Source organism: Cuculus canorus, chromosome 19, assembly GCF_017976375.1.
Source record: "Cuculus canorus isolate bCucCan1 chromosome 19, bCucCan1.pri, whole genome shotgun sequence".
NCBI classification, from domain to species: domain Eukaryota; kingdom Metazoa; phylum Chordata; class Aves; order Cuculiformes; family Cuculidae; genus Cuculus; species Cuculus canorus.
The window spans coordinates 5,963,768-5,991,314 of record NC_071419.1 but is presented as its reverse complement, the minus strand read 5'-3'; the positions used below and the strand labels follow the sequence as shown (position 1 = coordinate 5,991,314).

General features: G+C 55.7%; 2 protein-coding genes across 5 annotated transcripts; both read left to right on the top strand.

Moving 5' to 3' along the window:
* Nucleotides 1–32: 32 nt before the first annotated feature.
* On the top strand, nucleotides 33–25,994 carry PRRX2 (paired related homeobox 2). Of its 4 annotated transcripts, XR_008452988.1 has the most exons (5): nucleotides 33–290; nucleotides 22,290–22,474; nucleotides 22,640–22,818; nucleotides 23,393–24,990; nucleotides 25,061–25,079. XR_008452988.1 is itself a non-coding variant. In XM_054084064.1 (4 exons), exons 1-4 carry the CDS (start codon nucleotides 47–49, stop codon nucleotides 25,101–25,103), a joined length of 651 nt encoding a protein of 216 aa, XP_053940039.1. In that variant the 5' UTR covers nucleotides 33–46; the 3' UTR covers nucleotides 25,104–25,994. The 4 variants fall into 4 exon arrangements, 3 of the variants coding, with proteins under 3 accessions (XP_053940039.1, XP_053940038.1, XP_053940037.1); XM_054084064.1 differs by lacking the exon at nucleotides 23,393–24,990 and having other exon boundaries at nucleotides 25,061–25,994; XM_054084063.1 differs by lacking the exon at nucleotides 25,061–25,079 and having other exon boundaries at nucleotides 23,411–24,998.
* Nucleotides 890–8,019, top strand: LOC128854086 (uncharacterized). Its single transcript, XM_054084061.1, has 2 exons — nucleotides 890–2,721; nucleotides 2,819–8,019. The coding sequence occupies exon 2, from the start codon at nucleotides 5,909–5,911 to the stop codon at nucleotides 7,031–7,033; it is 1,125 nt and encodes a 374-aa protein (XP_053940036.1). The 5' UTR covers nucleotides 890–2,721; nucleotides 2,819–5,908; the 3' UTR covers nucleotides 7,034–8,019.
* Nucleotides 25,995–27,547: the final 1,553 nt, after the last annotated feature.

Sequence of the window (27,547 nt, the reverse complement as noted above, 5' to 3'; positions counted from 1 at the left end):
GCCGGGAAGCATCCCGGCACCTCGGGGTGGGCTGGGGGTGGGAGCTATGGACTCCTCGGCAACCTTCGCTATGGACAAACCCTTCGCCCCCAGCGCCGTGCGCGGTGCGGAGCCTCCCGAAAACCCTCAAAGCCGGAAAAACTTCAGCGTGAGCCATCTCCTCGACCTGGAGGAGGTGGCGGCCGGCATGAACGGGACCCCCCCGGCCGGTGCTCAGCCCGCCGGAGGAACCAGGGCGGCAGCGGAGCCGTCGGGAGGCAGCAGCGGCAGCGAAGCGGCGCCCCAGGACGGTGAGTGTCCCGACCGGGGGGGCGAAGGGTCCCCGCCGACAAAGGGGGGGGGGATAGGAGGAGGAGGGGGACAGTCCGTCAGGGCGAGGTGAGGAGACGGCGCTCCGGGGGCACGGGTGGCAGCGGGGGAGAGGGACATCGTGCTGGGGACAGGGATATCGCGATAGGGGAGAGGGATATCGCGATAGGGGAGAGGGACGTCGTGCTGGGGAGAGGGATATCGCAGTAGGGGAGGGGGACGTAGCATTGGGGAGAGGGATATCGCAATAGGGGAGGGGGACGTAGCATTGGGGAGAGGGACATTCTGCTGGGGAGAGGGATATCGCGATAGGGGAGAGGAACATAGCATTGGGAGAGAGGGACATTCTGCTCGGGAGAGGGATATTGCGATAGGGGAGGGGGACATAGCACTGGGGGAGAGGGACATCACGATAGGGGAGGGGGACACAGCATTGGGGGAGAGGGACATCGTGCTGGGGAGAAGGACATCCCACCGGAGACAGGGATATCGCTCGGGGGAGAGGGACATCGCACTGGGGGGACTGGGATGTCGCACCCGGCGAGAGGGACATCGTCGCAGAGGGACTGGGGTGTCTCACCGGGGGACGGGAACATCGCAGTGAAGGGGAGGGACATCCCACCAGAGACAGGGATGTCGCATGGGAGTAGGGAACGTCGCATTAGGAGGATGGGATGTCCCACCAGGGGAGAGGGACATCGGACTGGGAGATTGGGGTGTCGCACCAGTAGAGAGGGACATCGCACCCAGGGACAGGGAAGAATATCGCTTCGCGAGGCGACGGGATCGTCGTAGCGGAGGGACCGGGACATCCTATCAGATGTGCCACATCGTATCAGGGGACGGGACATGGCACTGGGGGGGTTGGGACCCCGCACCGGGGACGGGGAGCACAGGGACCCCTCACCGTCTGTCTCCTCGACGCCCCCGGAGATGCCGGGCACGGGCCGGTCCCTCCTCCCTTCCCCCGGGGCGGGGATGACCGGGATGCTGCGGGTCCCCTCGGGGCCGGTGGCACCGGCAGCACCGGGGCTGGGAGAAGAAACGGGTTTGCGGCGCTCCGTTCTGGCAGCACACGCGTTTTTAACGGGAAAACCTCGCTTCCCCGGTGCGCGCATCCCTCCCGGCTCCGGGGCCAGGAGGATTCTCTCCGTTCCTGCGGGAAAAAAAAAGTCTGGAAGCAGCCGGTAGCCCCCGGAGCTGGGTGTCCCCTCGGGGCACAAGGGCGGTGGAGATGGGGATGGAGAAGAAGCGCAGGGGCAGAGCGTGGGGTGGAGGTGTCCACCCAGAGGGGACCCTGAGGGTGGCATCCTCCAAACCTGCTCCCGCCTGAGCTTTGGTCTCCCAGCTTGTCCTCAGAGCCCCCCGAGTGCATCCTGCTGGGGGCCTGAGCCGTGCCCAGAGGCAGCACTGAGGGGCTCCCAGTGGGAACCCCCCCCCACGCACTGGGTGCTCTCTCTGTCCCCTCCCATGGCTCCTGCATTGCGTGCAGGTCTGAAGGATCTCCTTCCCACATCCCACTCCCTGCACAACCTCCTTTCTCCGCGGAGAAGCCCCTCTGAGCCCCCAGGCTGCCTCTGCTTGGGATGCTGAGGGCTGGGTGAGGCTGAGCGTTGCTTTCCGGGATGGTATCTAGTATTTTGGGCGTTATTTTCCATCCTCCTTCCCATTCCCTTGGGTTTTGTTTGTACTCGCTTTGCCTTTGGGACTGCCTGGAGGTTTTTGCCCGCTGATGGGACCGTGCAGGGGACAGTGTGCCGTGTGGGACCAGAGCAGCTTTCGGAAAGCCTACAGCAGTCAGTTCATCTCATATTTGCAAACCAACCGAGAAACCACCACCCTGCTGAGCTCCTAGTACACCCCTAAGAGACTCAGCGGGGACCAGGGGTGATGCAAATACCAGAAAGAGAGGCAAGGGGGGTGGCTGATCCCACCAAACCCATTTTTCACACTAAAAGCCCATTCCTCCTGGAAGAAAGGCCCTGTGTGGTTTGGCCTGCTGATTCCAGCGCCGCTGGACCAAGGGGATTTTTCCCCTTTAGCACTTGTTTCTGTGAGGCTGCAGGGATGAAGACACCGTCGGCGTCTGAGATGCTCCAACAACACATCCAGGAGTGGAAGCGTTTCTCCCTGATCCTCCTTGGAGAGAGAAATACCTGAGCAATGGGGAGCTGAGAGCAGCGAGCAAGAAGACCACAAAGAAGCAGAGAAGAAAACTCGTGTGCATAAAAACATCGACTTGGGAGACCCGTTAACCACTGACACTGCCTAAACTGGCACGCAATTTCCTAAATCAAGATGGAGAGACTTGAAATGCCAGGCGAACGCCCTGCTATTGCCAGCGTCAGCCTTTTGCTACACATCTGCAACGCTTTCAGCATCAGCGTGATGACAGCAGAGAAACTTTTACTGGTAACGCTATCTTTTATTGGCATCCTGAAGTAAAACAGCCTCACAGCATTTCCTCATCTTCCTCTTCACCATCGTAGGGTTGTTTTTTTTCTGCCAGATGCAAGTTTGGAGCCCCACGAGTCGCTGGCTGCATTTGTCAATGCCAACAGCCCCTGGTACCCAAGTGTTGCTCTGCGGGATGCAGCTCCGCGCTCTGGCTGGGAAGCGATTATCAGGGTCATCGCTCCACCAGGTTGGAGGAAGAGCTGCCCCGAGCCCGGTGGGTGTCCCCTCCACCGGGCAGGGTTCAACATGCTCTGCGAGGGTCACACTGGCAGAGCTGACACAGGGATGCTTTAGACAGCCCCAGGCTGTGCTTGGCAGACTGTGACCCCCACAAAATCCTCTCCCTTTCCCCAGGGAGCTGCAGCAGGAGGATGCTTCTGTTCCCAGGGCTGGCAGAGCCAGAGAAGCTCGGAGCAGAGTATTATTCTTTGCAGAGAGGGATTATACCCCCTCCTGCCCGCAGCCACCAGCCCTATCCCACAGCCCTCTCTGCTGGGGAGGGAGGCTGGGGGTAGCCCCGTGTCCAGCCCCTGAGCACAGCTTTCCTCCAGGAGCAGCTCCTCCATTAGCCCCTTGCACATCCCTTCTGCTGGCACCGAGGATCAGAGCCATCCCCTCCTCCAGCTCCAGCCAAGGGGGCCGCTCAGCCCCAGCCCCAAACTGGCCCTGAGGGCACCCAGCAAGTCCTCACTGGGGACAGTTGCAAACATCAGCTCTGCCACACATTGCTCTCACGGCACCCAAAAATGAAGGGGCAGAAATCCCACAAGCCAAGGAAACACCCACAGGGTGGCAAGGGCTCATCCCCATCCTCATCTTCACCTTCATCCTCCCTGGGAGCCGTGCAGCAGCCTCCCCACGCAAACCTTTCGCACAACTTCTGAGGTCTTGAAAGCTTGTTCACCTCCTTTCATTAGACTAACAAATAATGTGTAACGCGAAACATCTGTTAACAACAGCCCTTAATGTTCTCAAGATGATAAAACAGGAGGGTAATTTTAGCCAGCAAGCCTTGACTGATGGCTTTTCAAACAATGAACTTACTTTTGGTGCCGCCTGGGGATGGGAGAGGGACTCGGGCGCTGGCTTTGGCAGGCACTTCTGGGCTGAAAAACTCAGAAAGAGCCACTTCTGTCATGGCCAGGCTGAGAGGAAGGGTTGTGGCCCCTCCAAGGGCATCCTCCAGCATGGGGCAGGCATGCATTGCCCATTCATCTGCAACCGGTGGGACTGGGTGATGGGATGGGGAGATGTGGTGGCTCCTGGACATCCTATTTGCAGAACAGCTCGTGGGGCCCCTTCCTCACCCCCAGGGTGGCTGTGACCCTCCGACCTGCACTGGGGCTGTGTGGGTGCTGAGCAGTGATGAGGAGAGGCTGCACCAGAGGGGGCAGAGGGATTAAGATGATGTTCCTGCAAATTGGTTTTAATTATTTAAGCGATGGCAGTTGAAAAAGGAGAGGTGAGGCAGGGAGGGGCAGGAACCTGGTAACAGAGTGGAAAAGGGGAAGGAATTTGCTTTGGGGACAAGTGGTGGTTGGTTGCCCCAAGCAGCCCTGAGCTGCTCCCAGGGCTTGGGCACCGTCCTGAGACAGAGCCATCCCGGCTGATGTTCCCATGTGGTCCAGCCCGAGGGCTGTGCTGGTTCTGGCTCACAGGGCACATTCTGACTGTGCTTCTCTGCCTTCCCACATTCCACTCATCCCAACCAGATGGGAAACACAACTTGGGGACGCCTCAAGCCCCTCAGGCTAAACAGGCAGAAGGCTGCCCTGTAACACAACGCTGCTGGAAAAGGGCTGGGATGTGCCCATGAGGATCTGCCTTCCCTGGGACATCCACGCACGTACATGGCTCAGCTGCAATTAAACTCAGCACCATTAACTCATGGCCAACCCCCTGTGCCTGACTCAAGGCAACACAGACCTCCTGAGCTGGGTCCACGGGTAGCCAGCTGGGGTCCTCCCACCCCATAACTCCAGAACCACCAGACCCCTCTCCCCAGCATATGCTTTCTGTGGTCCAAAAGTGATGGAAATCCCCTGAGCCCCTCTGGCTGGGAGCCTTTCTGCAGTTTCTGGGTGGCCACCTGGGCAGGGATGGGGGTGTCAGCGCCCCAACTCAGCCCCTGCAGGGAGGGGAGGCTTGGAGAGGTGTCTGATGGTCATCTCTGCAACTCACCAAGGAAAGACTCTTCTGCCTTTGTCCCACAGAAGAGGGGACAGCAGGGGTCCCAGCGGCTTGGGGTGGCCCCAGGACCTGCTCATCCCAGAGCCTGGGGAAAGAAGTTGGGATGCACCAGGGTACAAGGCTGAGTACAAGGCTCCCTCTCCATTCCCCAAAACTGCAGCAGCTGAGGGTGTCTGAGCACAGCATTCCCCATCCATGGGATCCTCCTAGGCTGGCAACCTCCCGCAGGGCCCTTGGTGGGGACAGACCCTGCATGGCAGAGCTGGGAACAGTGACATCTAAAAGCAAGGGGGAGGCGAGCTGTCTTGGTCCTTGCAAAGCCATCACTGCTGGGCTGGGTGGCACTGGGACAGGAGCCACCCTTGCTTGGCGATGGCTCTTAGGGACTGGACATCACCTTCACTGTCCCCAGTTCCCTCCCTGGAGGACTTTGAGGGCTGCAGACCCCAACACAAGGGGATTATCTCCATGCAGGGACAACACCCGTGGGGCTGCTGGAGTGAGATGGTCCCCAGGGGCGAGGGGACAGCACAGATGGGTCTGATGCCCAAGACCAGCACTTGCCCGGTGCCCAACGCTGGTGGGTCCCCAGTGCAGCATCCCTCAGCGGGTATTGAGAAAGCGCCAATTAATCTAGGCGGGAGCTCCCCGCCCCTCACCGCCTCCCGGCCTCCACATTTGTTTGCACTTTAGTGCAAGGCTGGTGACAGGCGAGGGATGGATGAGGAGCCTGATGTGTCCCAGCTCACCCAGACAGTTTCCAGCCGCTCGCAGGGAGCCCAGCGTATCCCAGTCAGGAAAAAAAGGGGGCTACAGGGAGGGACCCACTCTGCACCCCCACAGGCTGTCAGAGGGGACAGCCCCAACCTGCTGAGGGAACCCTCCAGCCGGGCTTCCCCTCCCTAACTGGGGACCCCCCATCCCATCGTGGCTCTCACCTTGTGTCACTGCCATGGAACCTGCTGTCCTGAACGTGGGCTGCCTGGGGGAGCTGTGTCCCAGGGATGGGGCAAACTGGTTCCTCAGGTCTTGCCCATCCAAAACCAGTAGGAAGAATGGGAGTGATGCTTTTCCTATGGTGCAGGCAAGACAAGAGGCTGAGTTAGGTCATAGCCCTGCCAAAACTAGCCAGGGAGGGACCCTGGGGTGGTGGTCACGGCTGGGAGACCCCGAGCCTGATGGGGCTTCTGGCATGGGGACCACCCTGGTACTGCTGCTCTGTGCTTCCCTGTCCCCTCCAGCCCTGAAGGGTGACACCTGCTCACCATCCTACTCCTCCTGCGGTGACACCTGTGCACTATCCTGCTCCTCCCATGGTGACTCCTGCTCATCATCCCACACCTCCCTGTGCACCAGGAGGATGCTCTACACCTATGGTTGCAAACTGAGGGCACCTCTGCTCCACTTTGGGGAAAATTTGCCCCCAGATGGGCTGAACACCTCAGCCTGGGCTCCAGGCTCCCTCCACCCCATCTCAGGGGGCTCTGGGTTGGAGCAGGGGCTTTTGCAGCCCTGGAAAGAAGCCCTGCTCACTTGGAGCCCTCCCCAGGGCCACAGGGAAAGAAATACCAGCACGTGTTGGGCAGCATTTCAGGGCTCTGCAGGGTCCCTGCGCACACTCTCATCTGTGCTGGGAGAGATGCTGCCAGAAGGTAAAGGGACAAAAACCCAAAACCAGACCCTGAGGGGATGGATCCCCCCTTTCTGGGGGAGACTTACCTGCACCAGGATGGCAGGAAATTTTTTCTCCCCTTGGCACCCCCATCAAGCCAGGTTTTTGGCAAGTATTTCTGCAGGGCGTGCTTGTTCCCACCCCATCTTTCCAGCAGGGAAAGGGCACAGGAGAGTGAGGCAGAGCTGCAAAAGCCACAACTTGACTGAGTCTGGAGCGGACAGTGTGGGGGTCCCACACGCATTGAGGCTGTGGCGCTTTGCCCTATTCCCTTGGGAGCCCCAGCAGCACCCACTCATGTGCTTTAAGCCCCAGCAGCAGCTCCGAAACACCTCGTGCCCAGCTCTGGAGGGTGCCAGGGCACAGGGACACCTTGCCCAGCCTTCCCCGGGCCGTTATGTCTAGCTGAACCAGGAACAGCTCAGTGCAAGACTATTTCCCCTCTCCTTTTGGGCTGTTATTTCAGGGAACAGGGCTGATTCACAAGAAAAATATGAAATTTTGACTCCGCGCAGCCAAGATGGGTGAATTTCAACGAATCAGCATTTTAAGAGAGCCTGGGCGTGTGTCTGTAGCTGGGAGGCTGATGAAATGATTTGGGGCTTTGAGGCTGCCTCATTAGAAACCCTCCTCTCTCCCAGGGAGCGGGGCTGATCATCCCTTCTGCTGGGGTTGATTTCCTCCGGCCACGGGGAATTATGCCCCCGGAGCTGTAAAATCATTGAGACGAAGAGATGAGGTTTGAAGCAGGATGGGATTTGGGCGCTTTGTGGCTGGCAGAGGCTTGGTGTCCCCCGGCTGGCACCTCATCCCCTCCCTGTGACTTGAGCAGCAGCTGGAAGGAGTTATCCTCCCAGGATGGGATCCCTCAGCTACTGGGCAGGCTCGGAGCATCCTTTAAATTGTCAGGGCAGCGTGTTTTGGCTGAGCTGAGCTGGAACTGGGCAAGGGTTTAGATCAGGGTTAATGCACAACAGTTTTTTTTCCCAGCTGGAAAAAGTGACTGGGACGAGGGGAAAAAGTGTGGTGGGCAGAGACAACCATCCCCTGCCTGGTCCCAGTGCCTGTGCGGGGTCAGCGATGCCCAACCCGGTCAGGGAGGATGGAGAAAGAAACTCGTTGTGGTATGGAAGGACTGATTTTGGGTTTCAAGGCAGTTTTCCAGCTCCTGTTGGCCTGGGCTACCCCAGCACCGCAGAACTGGGCTGCTTTTAACTGGACGCCCTGAAATTTCTGAGAATTTAAAATAAAAAAATCCTACCCTTACCCTTGAGGCATTCCCAGAGTTTGTGTTCACCCGAGGGACACGTGGCTGCGGGTGATGTTTTCCAGCCTTCCCACGGTGTAACGAAACGCCCTGTCCATGCTCAGCATCCCTCGCTGGATGCTTCCCTGCCCTGCGCTTCCCCTGGGAAAACCAGACCCAGCGCTGGGACCCGCCGGGAGCATCACGAGGGGTTTGGGGAGGGGGTGTGGGGCGATGGCATCAGCCTGTGGGGCAGCCCCTTGCCCGTGGGCTCCAGCTGCAGATCCCATAGCAGGGAGGTCGAGGTCAATGGGATGCTGATGTTGGAGGAGTTGGGAGAATCATCCCAACTCTGGGACATCCCCCGCACTTTCTGAGGATGTTAGGAGGGCACATGGGGTCCCCCTTGCCACCCGCCATCCCCTGCAGCTCTGCTGGGAATGCCCGGGCCGTGCACGATGCTGGGTGTAAACAGCATCTTGAAGGGACTGTAGGCGTTAAAATTAAGCAGGAGGCGTAACGAGGCCGAGGCATGGCTCCTCCATCCCAGAGTTGGGGGGCAAACAGCCCCCAGGAGCGGGAGGGGCGCAGCTCAGGTCCCGGGGGGGACGCAGGGCAGGCTGCGAACCTTCAGAGAGCGGCAGCCACCAACCAGCCCCCTCCCCTTCCCTCCTCATCCCCCTTTGGAGCGCATATAGGAAAGCAGCTTTTTAGCTGCGGCTGCAGCGATAGATCAGGAAGAATTGTATGAGTCTATTAAAGTCTGTGTGTCTCTGAATGGAGACTGTGGCTAAGCCAGGCGCCAGGCTCGCGCATTGAACCAGATGTGGAGAGGCGCCATCCTTTCCAGCCACTGAATCTGAGAGGCTGCAGGCTTCACACGCAAGGAAACTGGAGTGCACATGGCAGGGGAGCCGCCGGAGCGCCGCGGAGCACATGGCAGCGCTGGCGCAAGCGGGTGCTGGGGAGGGGGGCACAGCCTGGGCAGTAGAGGGGGAAAGCCCGGGTACAGAGCTGGAGCAGAGGTGGTGGCTGCATTGCACCCCAAGATGATGTGGGTATGGGGGGTTGCATTGCACCCCAAGATGTGGGTATGGGGGGGCTGCGTTAATCCTCAGGCTGTACAGAGCAATGCAATGTATAGGGGGTTATGTTGCACCCCAAGCTGTACAGGGCAATACAATGTGCATATGGGGGGTTGCATTGCACCCCAACCTGTACAGGGCAATACAATGTGTATATGGGGGCATGGCATTGCACCCCAAGCTGTACAGGGCAGTACAACGCGTATATGGGGGGTTACATTGCACCCCAAGCTGTACAGGGCAATACAATGTGTGTATGGGGGCATGGCATTGCACCCCAAGATGTGTGTGTGGGGGGGGGGTTGCATTGCACCCCAAGCTGTACAGGGCAGTACAATGTGCATATGGGGGGTGGCATTGCACCCCAAGCTGTACAGGGCAATACAATGTGTGTATGGGGGCATGGCATTGCACCCCAAGATGTGTGTGTGGGGGGTTGCATTGCACCCCAAGCTGTACAGGGCAATACAATGTGTATATGGGGGGTTGCATTGCACCCCAAGCTGTACAGGGCAATACAATGTGTATATGGGGGGGTTGCATTGCACCCCAAGTTGTACAGGGCAATACAATGTGTGTATAGGTGGTTGCATTGCACCCCAAGCTGTACAGGGTATCAGGGTATTTCAGTGTGTGTATTGGTGATTGGGGAGCAGGGGGTTGCATTACACCCTAAGTTATGGAGGGAGGGTTCAGTTGTACCCCTGTTCATGCAGCACATTGGTTGAGTGGGGCTTGAATTGCACCCCAAGCTGTACAGGGCAATGCAGCGTGTGTTGGGGAGCTTGAGTTGCACCCCAAGCTGTACAGGGCAATGCAGCGTGTGTTGGGGAGCATGAGTTGCACCCCAAGCTGTACAGGGCAATGCAGTGTGTTTGGGGGGGTTACATTGCACCCTGAGTCATGCAGGGAGCTGCGTTGTACCCCAGGGCATTGCTTGGATGAGGGGGGGTTTGCAGTGCACCCTGAGCTCCGCAGGGCGCTGCAGTAGAAGAAGAGAGAAGGAAGAGAGAAGGGGGAGAGGGAAGGATGAAAAAGGAAAGACAGAAGGAATGCAGGGAAGATGGAAGGATGCCATCCCGCTGGGGACAGCCGTGGCAGGCAGCCCAGGGGGCTGGTTGCCCCGTGGCTTGGGATCTCACATCCCCAGCAAAGATGCAAAGCAGAGCCTCTCCGTGGGATGCTGTGGAGGGGACATGAGTGACACGGGGATGGCCACCGGCACTTGTGACCACGCTGGGCTCAGTCTGGGGCAGCTGCCACGCTCCCTCCTCACCGATTTCACTTTCTCTGCCGGGCCGGCCACATGGCTGTAATTTGGGGGTTGTAAATACCTCAGGGGAATTTTTCAATTAAAAAAATAACTGTTTTCATTTAAATTAAAAGATGCTGAAGCATTTCTATTAGTATTAGGAGAACTTTATGAAACCTAAACCAAATGTCAAAACTAAACTACCAGGCACTGTCCACTTCGCAAAGCCCTTCACGTGTTCAGCATGAGCTGGTTTACCCATCGGGGGTTAAGTTTTAATCAGATTTGTATGAGGATGCCTGGAGGTCCCCAACCCACAGCCCAGGACCCCAAACATTGGTGCCCCCACTTTGCTCCTGGATGGCTCTGGGGGTCTCAGAAAGTTGGGTGCTGGGGTTATGGTCTCCAATGTGGCAAGACTGGGCTCTCTAGGGACGTGGAGAGGATGAAGGCTCAGGGTGATGAGGGTGAGGGTCTCAGCTCTGTTGTGCTTTGTAGAAGTAGGACCTTGATGCAGCTGCCCCCACCCTGGCACCTCCATTGTGTCCCCTGGTGTCCTCCCCATGGCTGGTACTTGTCCCCAGCATCCTGCCTGCCATCCGTGCTGTCTCTGCTGTCCCTGCCATCCCCACCCTCCCCGTTCACAGCTCTGCTTTAACCTGGAAACGGTTAACCGGGCTGGGTTGAAAAAAAAAAACCCCAAAAAACCAAAACCCCCCAAAAGATACAAGCCACTTATTAAAATGAATGTTTTACAATAAATTTGGCAGGAGGCCACCGACCTCAAATGAAAACCAGACTGGAGGGCAGCAAAGCTGCTCGCTGGCAAGGGTTTCTGGGATGTCTGTGCATGCACGCGCCCACGAAGGTGCTCCCGGGAGCAGCGGTGGGACGGGGCCCTGGCCAGGGGCTTGTGCCCATCCCACACCCTGGCCAAATATCCTGGTGTTCCTGGCGCAGGGATGCTGGATGCAGGCACGGGATGGGCTCTCAGCAGGTGCTGGTGCTTGCTGACACGGTGGGCACTCAGTGGCATCTCATCCTGTGTGTGAAAACCACCCAGCTGTCCTCAGAAAGGAGAGGGAAGTCGGGTCGGTGAAAGGAGGGGACACCATGGGGTTTGCGTTTGGTCCCTGCGCGTTCTCTTCTCTTCCCTTTGGCAATAAACCCGATGCAATGGGGTCTGTGCTTTATCCTGGAGGGCTGGGGTTGGGTTTCAGCGCCAGGCACCGTTGGGGCTGTCTTCCTATGGGCTCTTGCTTATTAAATTTCAAGCAACCACCTTGTTTGGGTGGTGAGGAGGGGGAGAGGAAGGCTGGGATTGTCATGCCAGGGGTCCCTGGCTGGGAGCCATCCCTCGAGGCAGCATTCCTGCTCTGCAGCCCTGGCCGATCAGTTTTATTTCTAAACATCATGCAAAAGTCCCAGCGAGCTCTCAACGCCGTGATGGTCCGAGGCATCCGCCTTCCCGTCCCCTTTCCCCCCTGTGGAAAAAACACTTTACAGTTAAAGTTGAGTTTGTGGTAGGGCTCTGCGAGCGCGGGCGGGTGCTGCACTCAGGGTCGGCGCTTGCACAAATCTCATTAGTGCTAATTAATTACATATGCCCCGTGCCCTGCTGGGAAACTGTGTGACCTGTTCTGTCAGGCAGCCGCGTGTGAGCGATGTTGGCACCACGGATGCACCAAACGGTGCCGAAAACGTTTGCAGGATGGGGAGAGAAGCAGCATCTGCCCTGAGACGGGATGGTAGGGTTCATCCATCCCGGCATCCTCCATCCTGGCATCGTTCACCCCCTGTCCCCTGTGCCCGTCCCCCTCGCCGTGGTGCCCAGGGCTGACCCAAACCCCAGCGTTTTGGCAGCGGGGCCCGGGCCGGCTATTTCCCAGCACCGCAGCCCATTCACACATCTGTTAACCATACCCAGCGCTGCCGCTCTCCGCACTCAGCTCTTTTAATGCACGGCAGAACCAGGGAGGCTGCTCCCAGGTGGGTGCCCAGGGACTTCATCCCCAAAGGCATTTCGGGGTGCTACAGTGGTGTAAGGCACAGGAAAGCTTGAGAATGGGTCTCGTCCCACCTCAAGAAGATCTCCTGGCCGGGAGATGAAAGCAAACCCCCTTAGCGAATGCCTCCTCGCCGGGGAGGCTCCGGGCTGCTGGCGGCTGGGGGAGAGCCAGCGCCTTTTGTTGGTCCCCCGTCCCCCACGGCGGGGCTGGCAGATTCGCGGGAGAACAAAATTAAAATTCCTACTCCCCCGTTGGTCGGTGCTGCTCTGGGCTTGGCCCGGCTCCGCGCTTCAAACCCACCATGGTGCCTTTTCCTTCTGCCTTGAGGAGCCTTTCGGTCTGACACAGGCTCTCTGAGCATCCCCGGGCAAAGCTGGGAGCCATGGCACAGCACCCACCACGTCCCTATATCTATCCCGTCTTCCTCTCTTGCTTTTTGGCATTCGCAGGGAACATCCAGAGGGCTGGAGCTCCTCTGCCATGAGGACAGGCTGAGAGAGCTGGGGTTGTTCAGCCTGGAGAAGAGAAGGCTCTGGGGAGACCTTAGGGCAGCTTCCAGTACTGAAAGGGGCTGCGGGAAAGCTGGGGAGGGCCTTTTTATAAGGGCATGGAGTGATAGGACGAAGGGGAATGGCTTTAAATGGCAAGGGGGAAAATTTAGATTAGACATCAGGAAGAAATTCTTCACGATGAGAATGGGGAGGCCCTGGCGCAGGTTGCCCAAGGAAGTGGTGTCTGCCCCATCCCTGGAGGTGTTCCAGGCCAGGTTGGATGGTGCTTTGAGTCTCCTGATCCAGTGGGAGGTGTCGCTGCCCGTGGCAGGGGGTGGAACTGGATGGGCTTTAACTTCCCTTCCAACCCAAACCATTCTATGATTCTATGATTCTATGATCCCAGACTGGCACCATGAGGGATGAGTTTTTGGAGGCTTAGTCTTCATTTAGGCAAAGGGTGACCCTAGAAGAGGTGAATCCTTTGAGTTGCGTGTTTTCCCATGGTGACTGGGGATGATGCCAGACCCTGGCCAGACCCCAACCACACAAAGCCAAGTGGTGACCACTGCAGTGCCACTGTTCCAGACAAACTCGTGCAGACCTTTCCTGGGAGTCTTTTTCTCCTCGCCCTGCCATCCTTCAGGAGGGTCGTCAGTGAGGAGCAGCAGCCCAGCTTGTTCCCCACTCAGCTCCTCAGCAGCTCCATCCCCACGAAGACCTGACACAATGGAGGCAACTGGAGCTGGGACAGCCCATTGTGTCAGGCTGTGGTTGCAGCCTCCCTGCGAGCACATGGGATGCTCTTGGCAGCTCCTGAAAGCCCTCTCCTAGCCTGGGGTCACACGCTGTCCCTTGCAAACACAGCCCTGGGAGGGAATTTTTCACTTGCAAATCACTGAGCCCAAGAGATGAGCTCCGTACCCCACGTCCCGGGCTGGATGCCCTGGGCTGGTGCCACCCGTCGGCAGGCAAAGCCAAGCAGTCTGAGCCCTGCAGCCCTGCACAATGGCCCTGGTCCCGTCTCCCAGGGTGTGTGGGAGCCAGGTGGGTGGGAAAGCACAAAAAGAGGCTTTGCTGAGCCCTGCGCCCGGGCGCCAACACCATTGCGTGGCTTTAAAGGTTGTTTCTGGAGCAGTTGTTTCAGGGGATGCTGATGGTGCCAGGCCCTGTGGTCTGGATCCTGCTGCAGGTTCAGGATGCTGGGGTCCATCCTGGAGCCGGTGAGCCTGGCAGCAACGTCTGTCCATGTCCACTGTTCCAAATGTCTGCCCACAGTTAGGCGGTTCCCACCCCAGATAAAAGGTGGGTGATGGCACCTTCACCCCCAGCTGCCCGGGAGAGCAGAGGGGAGTTTCTCATGCTGCTCAGCCCTCTCCCACAGGAGCTTTGTAGCCAAAGATGTTTCCCAGCTCCTTCCCAAGGTTTGACAGCATCCCATCGACCCTGCCTCCTCCTTCAGGGAACACGGCTGCAATTAATTAATTAAACACTTCCGCTGACGCAGGAGCTGGCTGTGCCAAAACACCATTCCCAGGGCCCGGCCTCAGCAAGGCAAACACATTCTTGGGCTACACATGAGCCTCAGGATGGGGCAGGAGGCTCTGGCATGGTGGGAAGGGCTATGAAGAGTTCAGGGAATGCTGGGCATGTCAAAGCCTCTGGGCTTTACCTGCAGCAAACAACTGCAACCCTGTGGATTTTACCAGCTTTCGAATTTCAAGGCACACACAGCACACAACTCAGCTGGTCTGGTCCTCACCTGACTTCTCCAGCATTCGGTTCCCCTCTCTTCACCCCTTTCTTCCTTCATCCCCTTCTTCTGTGCTCTTCCTGCCCTCCTCACTGTGACCTCCTGGTCTTGTCCCTCTTCTGTGCTCCGGTTTTGCAGCAGATAAATCCTTGCTGGAAAGCTGGTTTTGAATCTGCTTGTGGCTCTCACCAGTGAATTTGGTGGCTGCTGCTGGACTGGGACTGTCCCTGAGAGAGGCAGCATCCTGCAACACAGGGCTCCACCCTTCCAGGTTCCTTCTGGTTCTGAAACCCAGCTAAACATCACATTCCCACCGTGTTTGCTGCACTAAAGATGGGGATGAGCAGGAAAAAAAAGGCTTCAGTGCCGCCGTTGGGTTGCAAGCATGGGTTGGACACATCCCTGATTGGATTCAGGGATGATGCTGGCTTGTCCGGCTCTCTGGGACCTTCCCAGCTTGCTCAGGCTTTCGGTCAGACGTGCCACAATGGGCACGCGGACACCACACTGCATCCCTAGCATCACTGCTGAGCTGTAATCACAGCTCCTGAGGGTGCAAGGGGAAAAGCTGTTTGGGCTCCGGGGGTGCAGGCTGTGCCCAGAGCATCCCTGCGGTCATAGCACCGCTCAGCAGGATCCTCCCAAAAACTGGGCATCCGCACGGCCAGGGGCAGCGAACCGCAGCGCTGGGTGGTTTCTGGCTGGTGTAGCAGCAGCTCTATAATCGTAAAACAAGTCTGCTGCTGCCTGTCAGTGAGCGCAGGCTAAGGCCCTCTCGGGACAGCCTTGGCCTCTTTCTTGGTCCAGGCTTTAGCTGCTCCTTTTAACAGAGACACTTTTCCCCCAGCAAAACTGGCAGCCTGTAAAAACGTGTCAGCGTTTCAGTTTTTTCACAATTAATGAGGTGAAACATCCTCGGAAACATTTTGCTGTAATGTTTCTCCAGTAGCTGAGCCTTGCCCCTCTCTTAAATTTTTCATGTACGCCACTTGAGCCGAGAAAGTTTCCTTCGGACTCAGCATATTTGGACCCCCCCCGCAGGTTCAATCCCTCTTTCTCGAAGCCCCTGGGCTTCCCGGGGTCTTTGCAAGGCTGGGAATGTGCTAGGGAGAGGGGAGCAGGGAGTGGGAGTGAGTAATGGCAAGGAGATCAGAGCCTGGGGAAGGGCTGGCAGCCCCTGTTCTCCCAGGATACCCTGATTCCCGTGCCTATGGATTGCTATTGGGATGCGTTTGGACCTCGCAGCATCATGCTGAGCAAAGCTGGGACCAGCACCCTGTGGGCAGGGGTTGGTGGCTTCAAGAGGTGAAACTCAAGAGTTGAAACTCAAGAGTTGAAAGTAGTGGGGTGAAAGCGAATAGTGGGGTGAAACCACCCAGAAAGTGGAGTTACACTGATATGGTTTTGCCCCTGAGCTGTGACGCCGTGTTGGTGCCGTGCACCCTGGCTGGGCTTACTGGTGGGTGCAGCACAGGCACCACAGTTGGGTGTCCCAGCTTCCCAGCTGCTTCTCAGCCCCTCCGGCTGACGATTTGGGAAGATTAAAGACCTGCAACAGCATAGGCGGCTCCCACCATCACTTGTGTAACAAACCCTGTGCTGCCGGCAACCACAAGCCCCCTTTTGGTGTGTGGAGCATCCGTCCCTCCTGCCATCCCTCCTCGCCAGTGTGGGCAGATCAAAACCTCCCTGCTGCCCCAAATCACCCCCAGCTTCGGGTGTCTCAGCAGAAGGTTATGAGATAAAAAGGAGCTGGAGCAGGCGGACATCACAGAAGGGCAGTTCCCAAACCCAAGAGTTTTGCTCCAGCGCTGCTCCAAAGGGAAGCGCTTCCTCTCCATCGCATGATTTAGAGCAACAAGCTAAACAATTGCACATGAAACGCTGGTGGACGTCATTGCCGGAGCTCTCCTCGCTTCCCCCGAGTATAGAAAGGGATGAAGGGAGTCCACATGTTTACTGAGAGAGACCATGGGAGAAACGAAAGACATTGTTTTTCCAAAGGATTTCTTGGCTGTAAAAGGCCTCCACCACCCTGCGGCTTCCCTGATGAAGGCCCAGCGTTAATTTGTTAAATCCACATCAAGTGCCCGGAGAACCCGTTGTTTATTTTTGCTAATTCAGCTGGCCGAGATCAAATTGGGGTTTTATTTGTTAAGGATAAACCTTAATTAATAAAAGCTATTTATTTGGTTAGAGCCGGCCGCAGCCTGAGGGTCAGATATGCCACGATCATTATTTCAAGTAAAACAAACCCAAAACGTCTCTCAACAGTTTGAAAAACGTAGAAACTTAGAGGGCTGAATTTATTTGTCTTAGGAAGAATTTACAGCTAATTCCCTCTAGGCTATTTCAACCCTTAAATTATACCCGAGAAGAAGAAAGGGGGGAAAAAAATGCTGTTCCAGGCGAAGAAGGGAAGTAAATGGTACAACAGATTTGATCATTTGGCTGGGGAGGGGGTGAAGAATTTAAAGCTTAAAAGGTCTTTGGCAAACTGCTCGCAAATAAATGGAACGCGTGAAATAATTTAACAGCAGAAAACTGTTTGGGGCTCGGAGGTCTATGGTGCAATGGAAAATGAAACACTTTGGAGGAGATGTAGCCAGTTTTTTTTTGCAGCAAAGGGTCGAACTCGCTGCCTCCCTCATGGCACCCCAGAAGAGGGGGGACTTGTGCCCCAAAGCTGAGTGGCAGAGCTGGTGGCACCCTTGGAGATGATAGTGCGCACTTGGGATTTGCGGCATCGCCTGGGGGTAGATGATCTTGCAGCCAGCTGAGGTGACTGTCGTGGCTCGCAGGGACAGTGTAGGGTGAACATTGTGCTCTGGAATGAGCTAGAGAAAAGGAGGCTGAGAGGAGACCTTATCACCGCCTGAAAGGTGGTTGTAGCGAGGTGGGTGTTGGTGTCTCCTCCCAAGGAACAAGAGGAAATGGCCTGAAGTTGCACCAAGGGAGGTTTTAGGAAAAAATTCTTCATCAAAAGGGTTCTCAAGCACTGGAACAGCTGCCCAGGGAGGTGCTCTGGAGGTGCCTGGAGGTGTTTAAAAGACGGGTAGATGAGGTGCTCAGGGATCTGGCTTAGTAGTGGACAGGTATGGTTGGACTCGATGATCTCAAAGGTCTTTTCCAACCTAGTGATTCTATGATTTTTGGAAAGAAACCCCCTCCAAACCAGGAATGCAAAGCGGAGCCCACCACCAAAAGCCATCCCATGGGATGAGCCGCCCCACTGGAGCATCCCTGCCCAGGGACTTTGCGGTTCCGTGAGATCAGGCGTGTGAGCAGCTGAGATTTTAGCTGGTTAGGTCTGGAGTGCAGCTGCACGGAGGTCGTTTCTCGCTCGCTAATGGAGGTTGTAAGTCAAAGCCGAAGCCTCAGTGGAAATCTAGTGAAAATTACCTCTTTACAGCACTTGGCGGCTGCTGCGTGGGAGGCTGGGGGCCCTGCCAGCGTGGGGCCCCACCTTGGCAAGCCCCGCACCTGGGCTTCAGCAGCCGAAACCCCTCGGAGTCCTTCCTACTAATGGAAGCACAGTGGGAAAGGGCAAGAGCCGGAACAGCGGGCTTGGTGGCTGCTCAGCTGAACCAGCACGGCTTGACCCAGCCGTGCTGAGACTGTTGCCTTTGCAAATGGGGCAAGACCAGTCTCTCCCCAGTTCCTGATGGCGAAGCCGCTTACCGGCACGGCAAGCCCCAAGCTTGCTAGTGTTGGTGCTCCCACATGGAGAAGTTTAGGATGACCCTCAGCACCCCTGAGCAACCATAGAGCAGCATTGCCTGAGGCTGGAGGTCACCGAGGCTGCATCCAGCACCCCAAAACTCATCCACATCATGGGGGAAAAGACTCGTGTCTTTTCTAACACACTGGGGTAATTTAAGGCTTTCTAAATGAATCACACTAAGCCCATCCTGCTCTGCGCAAAGCCCCAGCACCTCCCTCTCCCCATCCTCCCCCCATGTCATCTTTCATTATTCAGTAACGTTATCCTTCACGTTTTCCCCCTTCCCCTGCATTTTTCTTTTCCCCTTTAGCGGAAATTGTAATCAGTGGAAGATAAATACACCGAAGGCAGCTGGGGGAATGGCTCAGGGGTCCCCTCTGACCTCAGGCTTGGACAATCCAGCCAATGCCTCCAGCCACACCTCAAGTGAGCCCCCAAATTCGAACTGACAAAGGGAGGGGTTTGCCTTTCTCCGTAACCTCCCTGACAACTGCTTTAGGGCAAAAGAAGCACGGCAGCAACTGGTTTTAGCTTTGCACAAGTACGAACTCTCATTCCTGGAAGCCCACCACCGATTGCTCTGTTGAAGCGCCAACGAATCTGCTCCGATCCGATTCCCATGGGTGGGTGACAGGGAGATGGCAGGGAGGTCTCTGGGTCTGATAGTGCCAGTGGCACACGGACATGGATCCAACTCGTCCTCTTTGGGTACCGCAGAGCCCTTAGCTTGGTTTTGTAAAGCTGATTTGTAAAGCTGATTAAAGCTGTTGTTGAAGCATCTTTGATAGAAGCGATCCAGCCCGACTTTGCACGCTGTAAACCTGTCAGATGCACGCCACCAGCAATGAGGGTGGCATTTATCTGGTCCCACAAGCCTGCGATGCCTGAGCTGATGGGGAAAAGATGTTGATCCGTTACCCAACTTGTCTTTGAGCAGAGCGGAGGACCCAGGCATGGAGCTGCCTCTCTCCACTATGGAGATGGAGTGGAAATTGGGGTGGGAAATGAACATAGCAGACAATTGAGATAGAAAGTAAAGGTTTCTCAGGGGAACTGGGGACCTCTGGGCTATGCCAGGGTGCAGCATGTTTTAGGGGAGGTTTGAGTATGTTGGAAAGGGATTTTGGCCATAAACATCCTCCAAAAAGCTCCCTGGAGCTTCCCAGGGTGTTTGTGGTGCAGGAGAAGGTCCCTCCATTAAAAGCAACAAGAGAGGCTAAACAAAATGCCCCAAACCAGGCACTGCCCAGCGCTTGCAGCTCTCCAACCACCAGGAAAAAACAGCACCTGGATGCATCCTGACCCAGTTCTGGTCTTAAGTCTCCAGAGCCTGCCAGCTCTGTACAGGAAGCAGCTCTGGTGGCCATTTAGCTCTTGACTCTGCAGGTCTGGAGAGATGGAAACAAGCCAGAAATGGGGCCAGATCCTACTGAGCTGGTTTGAGAGTTAACTTAAGAACCTTTCCTCCTTGCTTTCAGCCAAACTAGAATGGGCAAGAGAAGCCCTCTCTTAGGGCTTAGGCTTAGGCTTTCCCTTTCTCTTAGGGAAAAGTTCTACGGCCAGATTTTAAATTGGAGATGAAACCAAAGGAGGTTTATAAATTTTATTTATACATTTACTAGGGTTCTGCTCAAATCATTGCCACTTCGGTGGGGGGCAGTGGGTGCCCTTGGTGATGGCACCGTTTCGACAAAGCCCCAGTCTATAATTTCCCCATAAGCCCCTACGTGGTGGCCATAAACCTGCAAGGAAACATCTCTCACCCTTTTACATCCTGCAGCTCCTTCCCAGCCTGATGGTTCCCATTTTGGTCCCAGGCTCCTGGAAAACCCAGGGACAACCGTGGCTGGACTTCGTGTATCTTAATCCAGCGGCTCGTTAGCTCGCTGAAGGAAAACAGGACCAAAAAAGGAGTTTAAGTAAAAGGGACAACTGGAAAGCAGAGACTGGCAGAACATTTGAAGCTGCAGGAACAAGAGCTGGAGAGAATCTGGAGAATTTTATTTGTGAGCCTTTAAATACGAACAGCGGCAAAGGGCAGCCTGCAGTTTCCTGGCCGGGGAAAGGGCTTCAAACCCACATGTATTCAGGCATGGCGCCGTCCATTCTGTCTTTATCCTACCAAGAAGGCCATGTCCCAAATAGCACAGGTTGTTTCCAGCCCAAGGAATGGTCAACAAAGGTCCAAATGCGTCTACAACACAATAAAAGACCGAGAGAAATGCCGACGGCTGCAGCGAGGTCCTGGGAATTAGATGGAGCTCATTTTCCTTCCCTTCCCATCCAGGGGTGCTCTCCTCTCCCCAAGATCCTAACCGTTTGGTGCCATCCTTGTTAAAATAATGGAGCATCTTTGCCTGTGCCTGGGAGATGGGGAACGGGGCCAGCGGTGGTGCCCAGGTCCCAGCTCCGCATCTCCTCCCAGCCCAACGTTTCACCCCACAATGGGTCAGGGTGTTGGCAGCACCCAGTGCTCCCAGGCCCTGGCACTGGTCCTTGCTATAGTGGAGTGCCAGAAAAGCCATCAGCTCTTTCCAAGATGCCACTGCCAGCAATGGAAATAAGCTTAATCCTTCCTTCTCTACCATATCTCCTGGCATGGTTCATGTTTGGCACCAGGATGCTGTTGGTGGCATCAGCAAGCAGTATGGTTTTCAGGGAAAGGTGCAAGGAAACTCAGCAGTAGCTCTAAGTTTGGACCCTGCTTTGGGCAGAAGGTGACCAGTCCCAGGGACAACCTGCCAGCAGATACTGGGATTTCTCTGGTCCTCCTGGCTCATCTCAGGATGGGACAACCCTTGAGAATGGTGTACTCAGGCACAAAGGGACCTTAGGAACTTGATGGAGAACTTGCTGGTGGAGGTTTCATGGCTTGAATTACTTAGAATGAAGGTCCAAGAAGGTTTTTCTGGCCTTAAAGATCTTGGAACCTGTAGTTACCTCCTGCTCAACAGCTTGGTGGTGTCGTGAAGCAGGAGAGTTAATATCTTTTCCAGTAGATTTTGTTACTTGCTCAAGTATAATCTGAAAACACCGCACATCTATTTAATAAGCATCAAGATAGCTTATTAGCAAGTGTTTATTTCTTGACCATACTCAGGGAGCAGTAATTCCTGCCATCACAGCCTCTGCAGTGATACAGAGCAGAAAACCCCAATATAACCCTGCTAGGGATCAGAATGTCATAAAACTATTAACGTTTCAAATCATACCAAAATACTTTCCCACCAGTAGGTACAGATTAGATCCAGATGCTTTATTAATGGAAAGAATAATTAACCAATACCTCCGTAAGGAAGAATGACAGCGAGATGCGTTCCCCGCGAAGCCTTTGCACACAGCTGACGGCATAGCTCAGAAAAAAAAGACTTAATAAACTTGCCTAAACCTGATGATATTAGTGACAAAGAGGAGATTAATCTCAGCCTGGCTGAAAGCCCAAGATCAATACTGAGAAACCAAGCTACACCCTCAGCTTCATGTTTCCATGAGCCAGCAAAGCCTGAAATAAACACTGCGGAGGCTGAGCTCTGCAAGACGCAGCGGCGTTCGTTCCTAGAAGACCAGAGCGGGATGAGCAGATGCTTGGCTGCAGCGCCGTCACCTCGGGGACACGCCACAGCCAGGGCTTCGGGGGGTGCTGGAGGTGGGAGCTGAGACCCACATCTCAGAGACGCTTTGGTCCTGAATTTCCATCGCCATCCATGAAAACTTGACCTAAACCCTTAGCAAGAGCCAAGCCAAAGACACCCTGTGGATGTGTCCCTTTTAGGGAGGGGCTGCGAGACACAGTCCCAGCGGTTTGAGCCAAGCGTTGCCCCAGAATCCACTGTATTCAAAATCGGGTCCAGGTGGTTTTAGCCAGACTCAAAACCATCATAGGTCTTTGCAAATATTTGGTTTAACCCTAAGGTCCAGCAAGGCCTGAAAGGGGTTTCATTCCCATGGACACCACAGGGTTGCCTGGATGCTGCTCCTTAGAGTCCCAGGTGCCCACGGGAGCACACCTGGACCCCCAGGAGGGTTTGAGCCCTGCTGGGACCCTGCGTGGGGTCTCGCATGGGTCTGGCTCACGTGGCCTCTTCTGTGTTTTCCCCATAGGTGAGAGCTTGAGCCCAAGCTGCGGGACGGCCAAGAGGAAGAAGAAGCAGAGGAGGAACCGCACCACCTTCAACAGCAGCCAGCTGCAGGCTCTGGAGAGGGTCTTCGAGAGGACGCACTACCCTGACGCCTTCGTGCGGGAAGAGCTGGCAAGGAGGGTCAACCTCAGCGAGGCCAGAGTCCAGGTGAGCAAAGGTTTGTGTGGGAGAAAACTACACCTTCTGCCTTGTCCCCAGGACCGTCCCCTCTCTTGTTTCATCTCGTACGTGACCACAATGGGTAGGACAGAAACTTGGGACGTCCCTGTTCGCACCAGGTCCCCACTGACCACCTTCCCTCCCCACACACAGGTCTGGTTTCAGAACCGGAGAGCCAAGTTTCGCCGCAATGAGAGGGCAATGCTGGCCAACAGATCAGCATCGCTCCTCAAATCCTACAGCCAGGAAGCAGCCATTGAGCAGCCCATGGCACCACGGCCCACTGCATTGACCCCAGAATATCTCTCCTGGACCAGCACCTCCCCGTACAGGTAGGTGCAGGCACTGGAGGAGCTGGGGAGGTGGTGGCCGTGGGACAAGGCTGCCGCGGTACTGCCCCACAACCACAGGAGCACAGCCCTATGCTGCTGCTGAGGACGCAGGGACTTCAAAAGGAGGGTCCAAAAGGAGCTTGTCCGGCTTTGGGAACCCATTTCAGCCCTGTCTAAGCATCCCCCGCCTGCTGCTGAGCAGAATTCTCTGCCTCCGTGGAGAGAGGGCCTCAGGGCTGGAGAAGGGGCCCTGGTCCTCATAAGAGATTTGCTTGGCCTTGTGCTGACCCTTCCCACATCTTGGCATGGGAGGTGACATGGGTCCCTTCTGGATCCCAGCCCTCCGCATCCAGCCATCTTGTCCAAAAGCTCAAGGCAGGGCCCTCTGGTGCATAGTTTGAGGGGTTCCCACATGCCTCCAACCACACAAAAATGCCGAAGCCTTGACTGCTCTTGTGGGAGATGTCTTAAGAGGGAACTGCAAGTCTGGCCTGGGAAGCCGGCAGGACAGTGCAGGGCATGAGGACTCCTCCGTGGGCCATGCCTCATTCCTCCACTGCTCCCCTCCCTGCAGCACTGTGCCCTCCTACAGCTCCAGTGGGACTGCGACGCCCACCCAAGGGGTGAACATGGCCAACAGCATCGCCAGCCTGCGCCTCAAAGCCAAAGAGTTCAGCCTTCATCAGAACCAGGTGCCAACTGTGAACTGACCAGGGCAAAGCCTACTCCATGGCCTCATCCAGGATACAGCGTGGAGCTCCTGCGCCCATCCAGGACAAATCCACTGCCCACCCAACCCATATGCCACTCATCCAATGTCTCAGCACCTCTCCTCTCCTCTTCCCTTTTGAAGGTAGAGTCGGTCCCAGGCCGAAGTGGCACATAATTATAGCCACATATGGAGCAAACTTGGTTAGAACTTGCTTTTCCGTGCACCCTTATAATAAAGGCTATATATACACACACATACCCCCCACACACTCATCGAGGACAAACAGACTTGCCAAGGGAACAAGAATTTGCTTCCAAACATGGAAGGATCTTGGACCAGTGGATTTGACCAATTTGGGTATCGCGCCCAGAGAGCCAAAGAGTTATTGGGTCTCCTCCTCCCGCAGGGACAGCATGCGATGGTGGGAGGATCATGAACCCCCTTTCCGTTGGGCTGCGACTCGTGGCACTCAACCACGCATACCGAAGCCAACCCACACATTTGTTTCTTTGTGCATCGCCAGCCATGGCGCTTGGGAGAGACTTTGGGAAGCTGATGGCTCGCCCCTGTATGGGCAGTCCTCGGCTGCCCTCCCTGTACCACGCTGCCTGCATTTAGGAATTGCCTATGTCAATGGCGTCAGGTTTTGCTTCTTCCCAGAGGGGCGAGGAGGGCTGGAACATCTCAACAGGCTTGCTTGGAGGCTGTGAGCTCTCCCATGAGCCGGGGGGAGCAGTGCTGGTCCCCAAACAGGCACCGCTGCCCTGGCTCAGTGGGTTTGCCAGCAATTCTGCAGAGCCCCAGGTCATTGAACCATCCCAGGGAAAGAGAAAATTGGAAAAAGCTGTTGGGTTTCAGCTGAGTAGGCGGCTCCCAGTGCTTTGTGCCAACGGCAAAGCAGGCTTCGCCTTCCGGAGGCACAGCCTCCCCATCGGCAGCTCCACAGATGTGTGTGGGGATCTGGGGCTGGCGACTCCATAGGGGTGGGCTTTTTTGGTTTTGCAGAAAGGAAGTGGTTTCCCCCTCATCCCACCCTGCCGTGCAGCCTAATGAGGTTGCAAAGTGGAATGTTCAGGGGATGGATGCAGGGCGGGCAATCTTGCCTCAGGCTTACACCACGCCAGTCCTTCACCCATGGGACTGAGCCGAAGAGAGACGCACCCTCCACCTTCCCCTGCTGATACCGCGGCACGGGGAGAGGAGCCAGAACGATGGAGGTTTTACCTGTGGACAAAGCCCTCTGAAAACCAGACCACCCTTTCCTACCTGCTGCAAAGGTCCACCAGCCAAGCATGGGGACACCACCAGCTCAAGACAGGTGGCCTGGACAGGAGGCACCAGCCCTGTTTACCTAAAAGGGCTTAGCCCCGCCAGGGATTGTAGTGGTCGAACCAAGGACAGATACAGCAATTGCTAAGGTGCTTCCTCCAGATGAACACCCTCCAATACATGATGCCAAGGTTGGAAGCTACCCATGCGCCCACCCGAGTCCTTCCTGCTCCCAGAAGCATCCTCTCCCTTTCCCACCAGGGCTCTCACAGCAGCAGCGTGTGGTACCCAGCGGCTGCAATGACACCAGGACCCTTGGATTCACCCAGCACTTGGAGCTGAAGACTCAATAGAAGAACCAGGAGAGGAGCGAGTGACTTCTCCAGCTGGGGGTGAACCAGCCCTTCCATCCTTCCCCAGTCCTGGCTTTCTCTGCTCTACTCCACACAGTTCCCAGTCAGAAACGGCTTCTTCCTCTTCTCCGAGCATGGTGGGCACGGAGAGAAAACAACTCAACCTCACCCAGGGAGCACAGTCACCCTAAACACCCATCTGGTGTCCCCCACCCCTATTTCCAGGCCTGTTTTCCCACCCCCCCATTTGCCAGAAGGAGAGTACGCAGATCCCCAGACCACAGCAAGACACCGCACAGACACCTGATAAAGGCTCAGATACCAGACTAGGGGGGGAAGACGGATCCACTGCGGCTCAAATCATCCACCATGAGAAACGCCGCTTGGACCAGGAGGAGGGGACTAGGGGGGGTCCTATTCCCATGGAAAGCACAGGGCTCTTTCAGTTATACAAGAAGAAACCACAGGGATATAAATGTCGCTGCCTCTTTGAGAGCATTAATGAAAATAAACCCATTTAATAGTTTGCAGATGCCGTTTCTGCAAACCTAAAAAAAGCAGGGAATAAATATTTCTTCACTAAATATCTATATGTGTATATATATTTGAAAACATTCGCTCCTAATCTTAGGGCCCCTCCTTCGCTGTGCTCTTGGCAGCTCTTCGCAGCTTGTCAGTCAACACCGAAGCCGCACCGAGACGAGATGCAAATTGCACCCAGGGAGGGGTAGCAGGACAGAGGGATTATTGTAATCCAAGCTCCCTCTCGCCCTTTCTATTTGTACATTTCAATTACTTGTAACAAGATCCACGGCGGATTTTTTTTTTGTTGTTTTCTCTTCTGCATGTCTCTGTTTTGGAAATTTTTCTAAGGTTTTTTGTAAAAACAACCCTTGTGAAATAATGGAGGAATAAATATTTTACTGAGTAGAGATGTGTTCGCGCATGTGACGGGGACACGGCCACAGCCCTGCGGCTTCCCACCTGCCCTGGATGAGCAGCATGGGCAGGAGACAGACTGCCCCGGGCAATGGGATGAGAGACCACCCTCTCCTCATCACTGCAAAGATCCATCAGCCAAGCACGGGGGCACCACCAGCTCAGACTGTTGGGCTGGAAGGAGGAGGCACCAGAAGTTGGTGCCATTACAGCCATTTCAGTGCGGCACTTGGTAGGAAGAGAGCAAATCTCTATGTTTGACATCATCCCAAAGGCCGAGGTTTCATGTCTTCCAGCCCTGTTTTCAGTTCTAGGAGAGGAAAGACAAGGGGTGGCCCCAAAATGAAAGGTTTGAAAGGAGCATGAATCCTCCACAATGCAGCTAGAGCTCCTCGTGTCATCCCTGGAGCAGTGGGTAAATTCACAGACACTGAAATCTTCCCTCAGCACCTGGAATCAAGCCGGTGCCCAGAACTGTGACTGGGTGCTGGGACTCAAGGCATCTCACACATGATTTATAGATGTGATCTGTGGGGCGTGCAGCACACCGACACACAATGACCCACTCCAGCAGCCGTGGTCCCCCACACCAGCATCTTAACCACCCCTATTGTCCTGCTCCACTACTGCTTTGTAAACATTTATTCATTCAATAAGGGCGTTGTAGGTCAGTTTTCCACCCTTCTGCCTAGCCGCAGGCAGAGAATATCACCCAAGCAGCATCCTCATGTCCTCAGCATGTGGCCAAGGCAGAGCATCCCTTTGGAGGGCATCCAGCCCAGAGTCAAAAGATCCTTGGAAGTGAAAAGCTTGTAGATCCCCAGGCAGATTCTTCCAGTGACTCATTAGTGTTAACTGCTGGAAATATGTCACTTATTTCCTGCCTGAACTGTCCCAGCTTCAGTTCAGCTCCCACTAGAGCTGAAGTTCTCACCCCCCGGTCCACCAGCTCCCAGGAGTTGATGGGCTACTTCTGCAAGCCAGAAGAAAGCCCTGAGAGCTGCAGCTCACCTGGCAAGGTCTGCACTTCACAGGGGAGGGGTGTGCTGGGGGAAGGCTGCCAGCAAAGAGCTCAAGGGCACTGTGCTACTTCTCCTCTTCCAGCACGGGGGAATGTTTCCTCCTAGGAAGCAATCTATCATGGACACATCCATCATCAGAACAGATTTCTGTAGGAGAGCTGCTCTCCCTCCGCACACCACAACTTCAGGTGGTGGGGGAGATTGCAAGAACATTAGCTGCGAGTTGGACTTCCTTCCTCGAAGCAGCTGGATTTCAACAAAAGGGCAAGTCTCGGCTGATGGAAGGACCTCCCTGTACCCCCTTTCCTCGTTTCTGACCCCACAGCCCAACGCTCGTGCATGGGTTTCTGACTGACGAAAGCTGACGTTTGCCCCTTGCAATATTTTAATGAGAACAGGTTTTTTATTGTCATCACCATGGGCTGCCACAGCAG

What these genes read in the sequence shown, in the direction of transcription:
- PRRX2 (XM_054084062.1), top strand. Translation starts at nt 47, where the DNA reads ATGGACTCCTCGGCAACCTTCGCTATGGACAAACCCTTCGCCCCCAGC. An exon ending in CGAAGCGGCGCCCCAGGACG is followed by an intron (nt 291 to 22,289) that starts GTGAGTGTCCCG and finishes TTTTCCCCATAG; the next exon opens with GTGAGAGCTTGAGCCCAAGC. An exon ending in TCAGCGAGGCCAGAGTCCAG is followed by an intron (nt 22,475 to 22,639) that starts GTGAGCAAAGGT and finishes CCCCACACACAG; the next exon opens with GTCTGGTTTCAGAACCGGAG.
- LOC128854086 (XM_054084061.1), top strand. Translation starts at nt 5,909, where the DNA reads ATGGAACCTGCTGTCCTGAACGTGGGCTGCCTGGGGGAGCTGTGTCCC.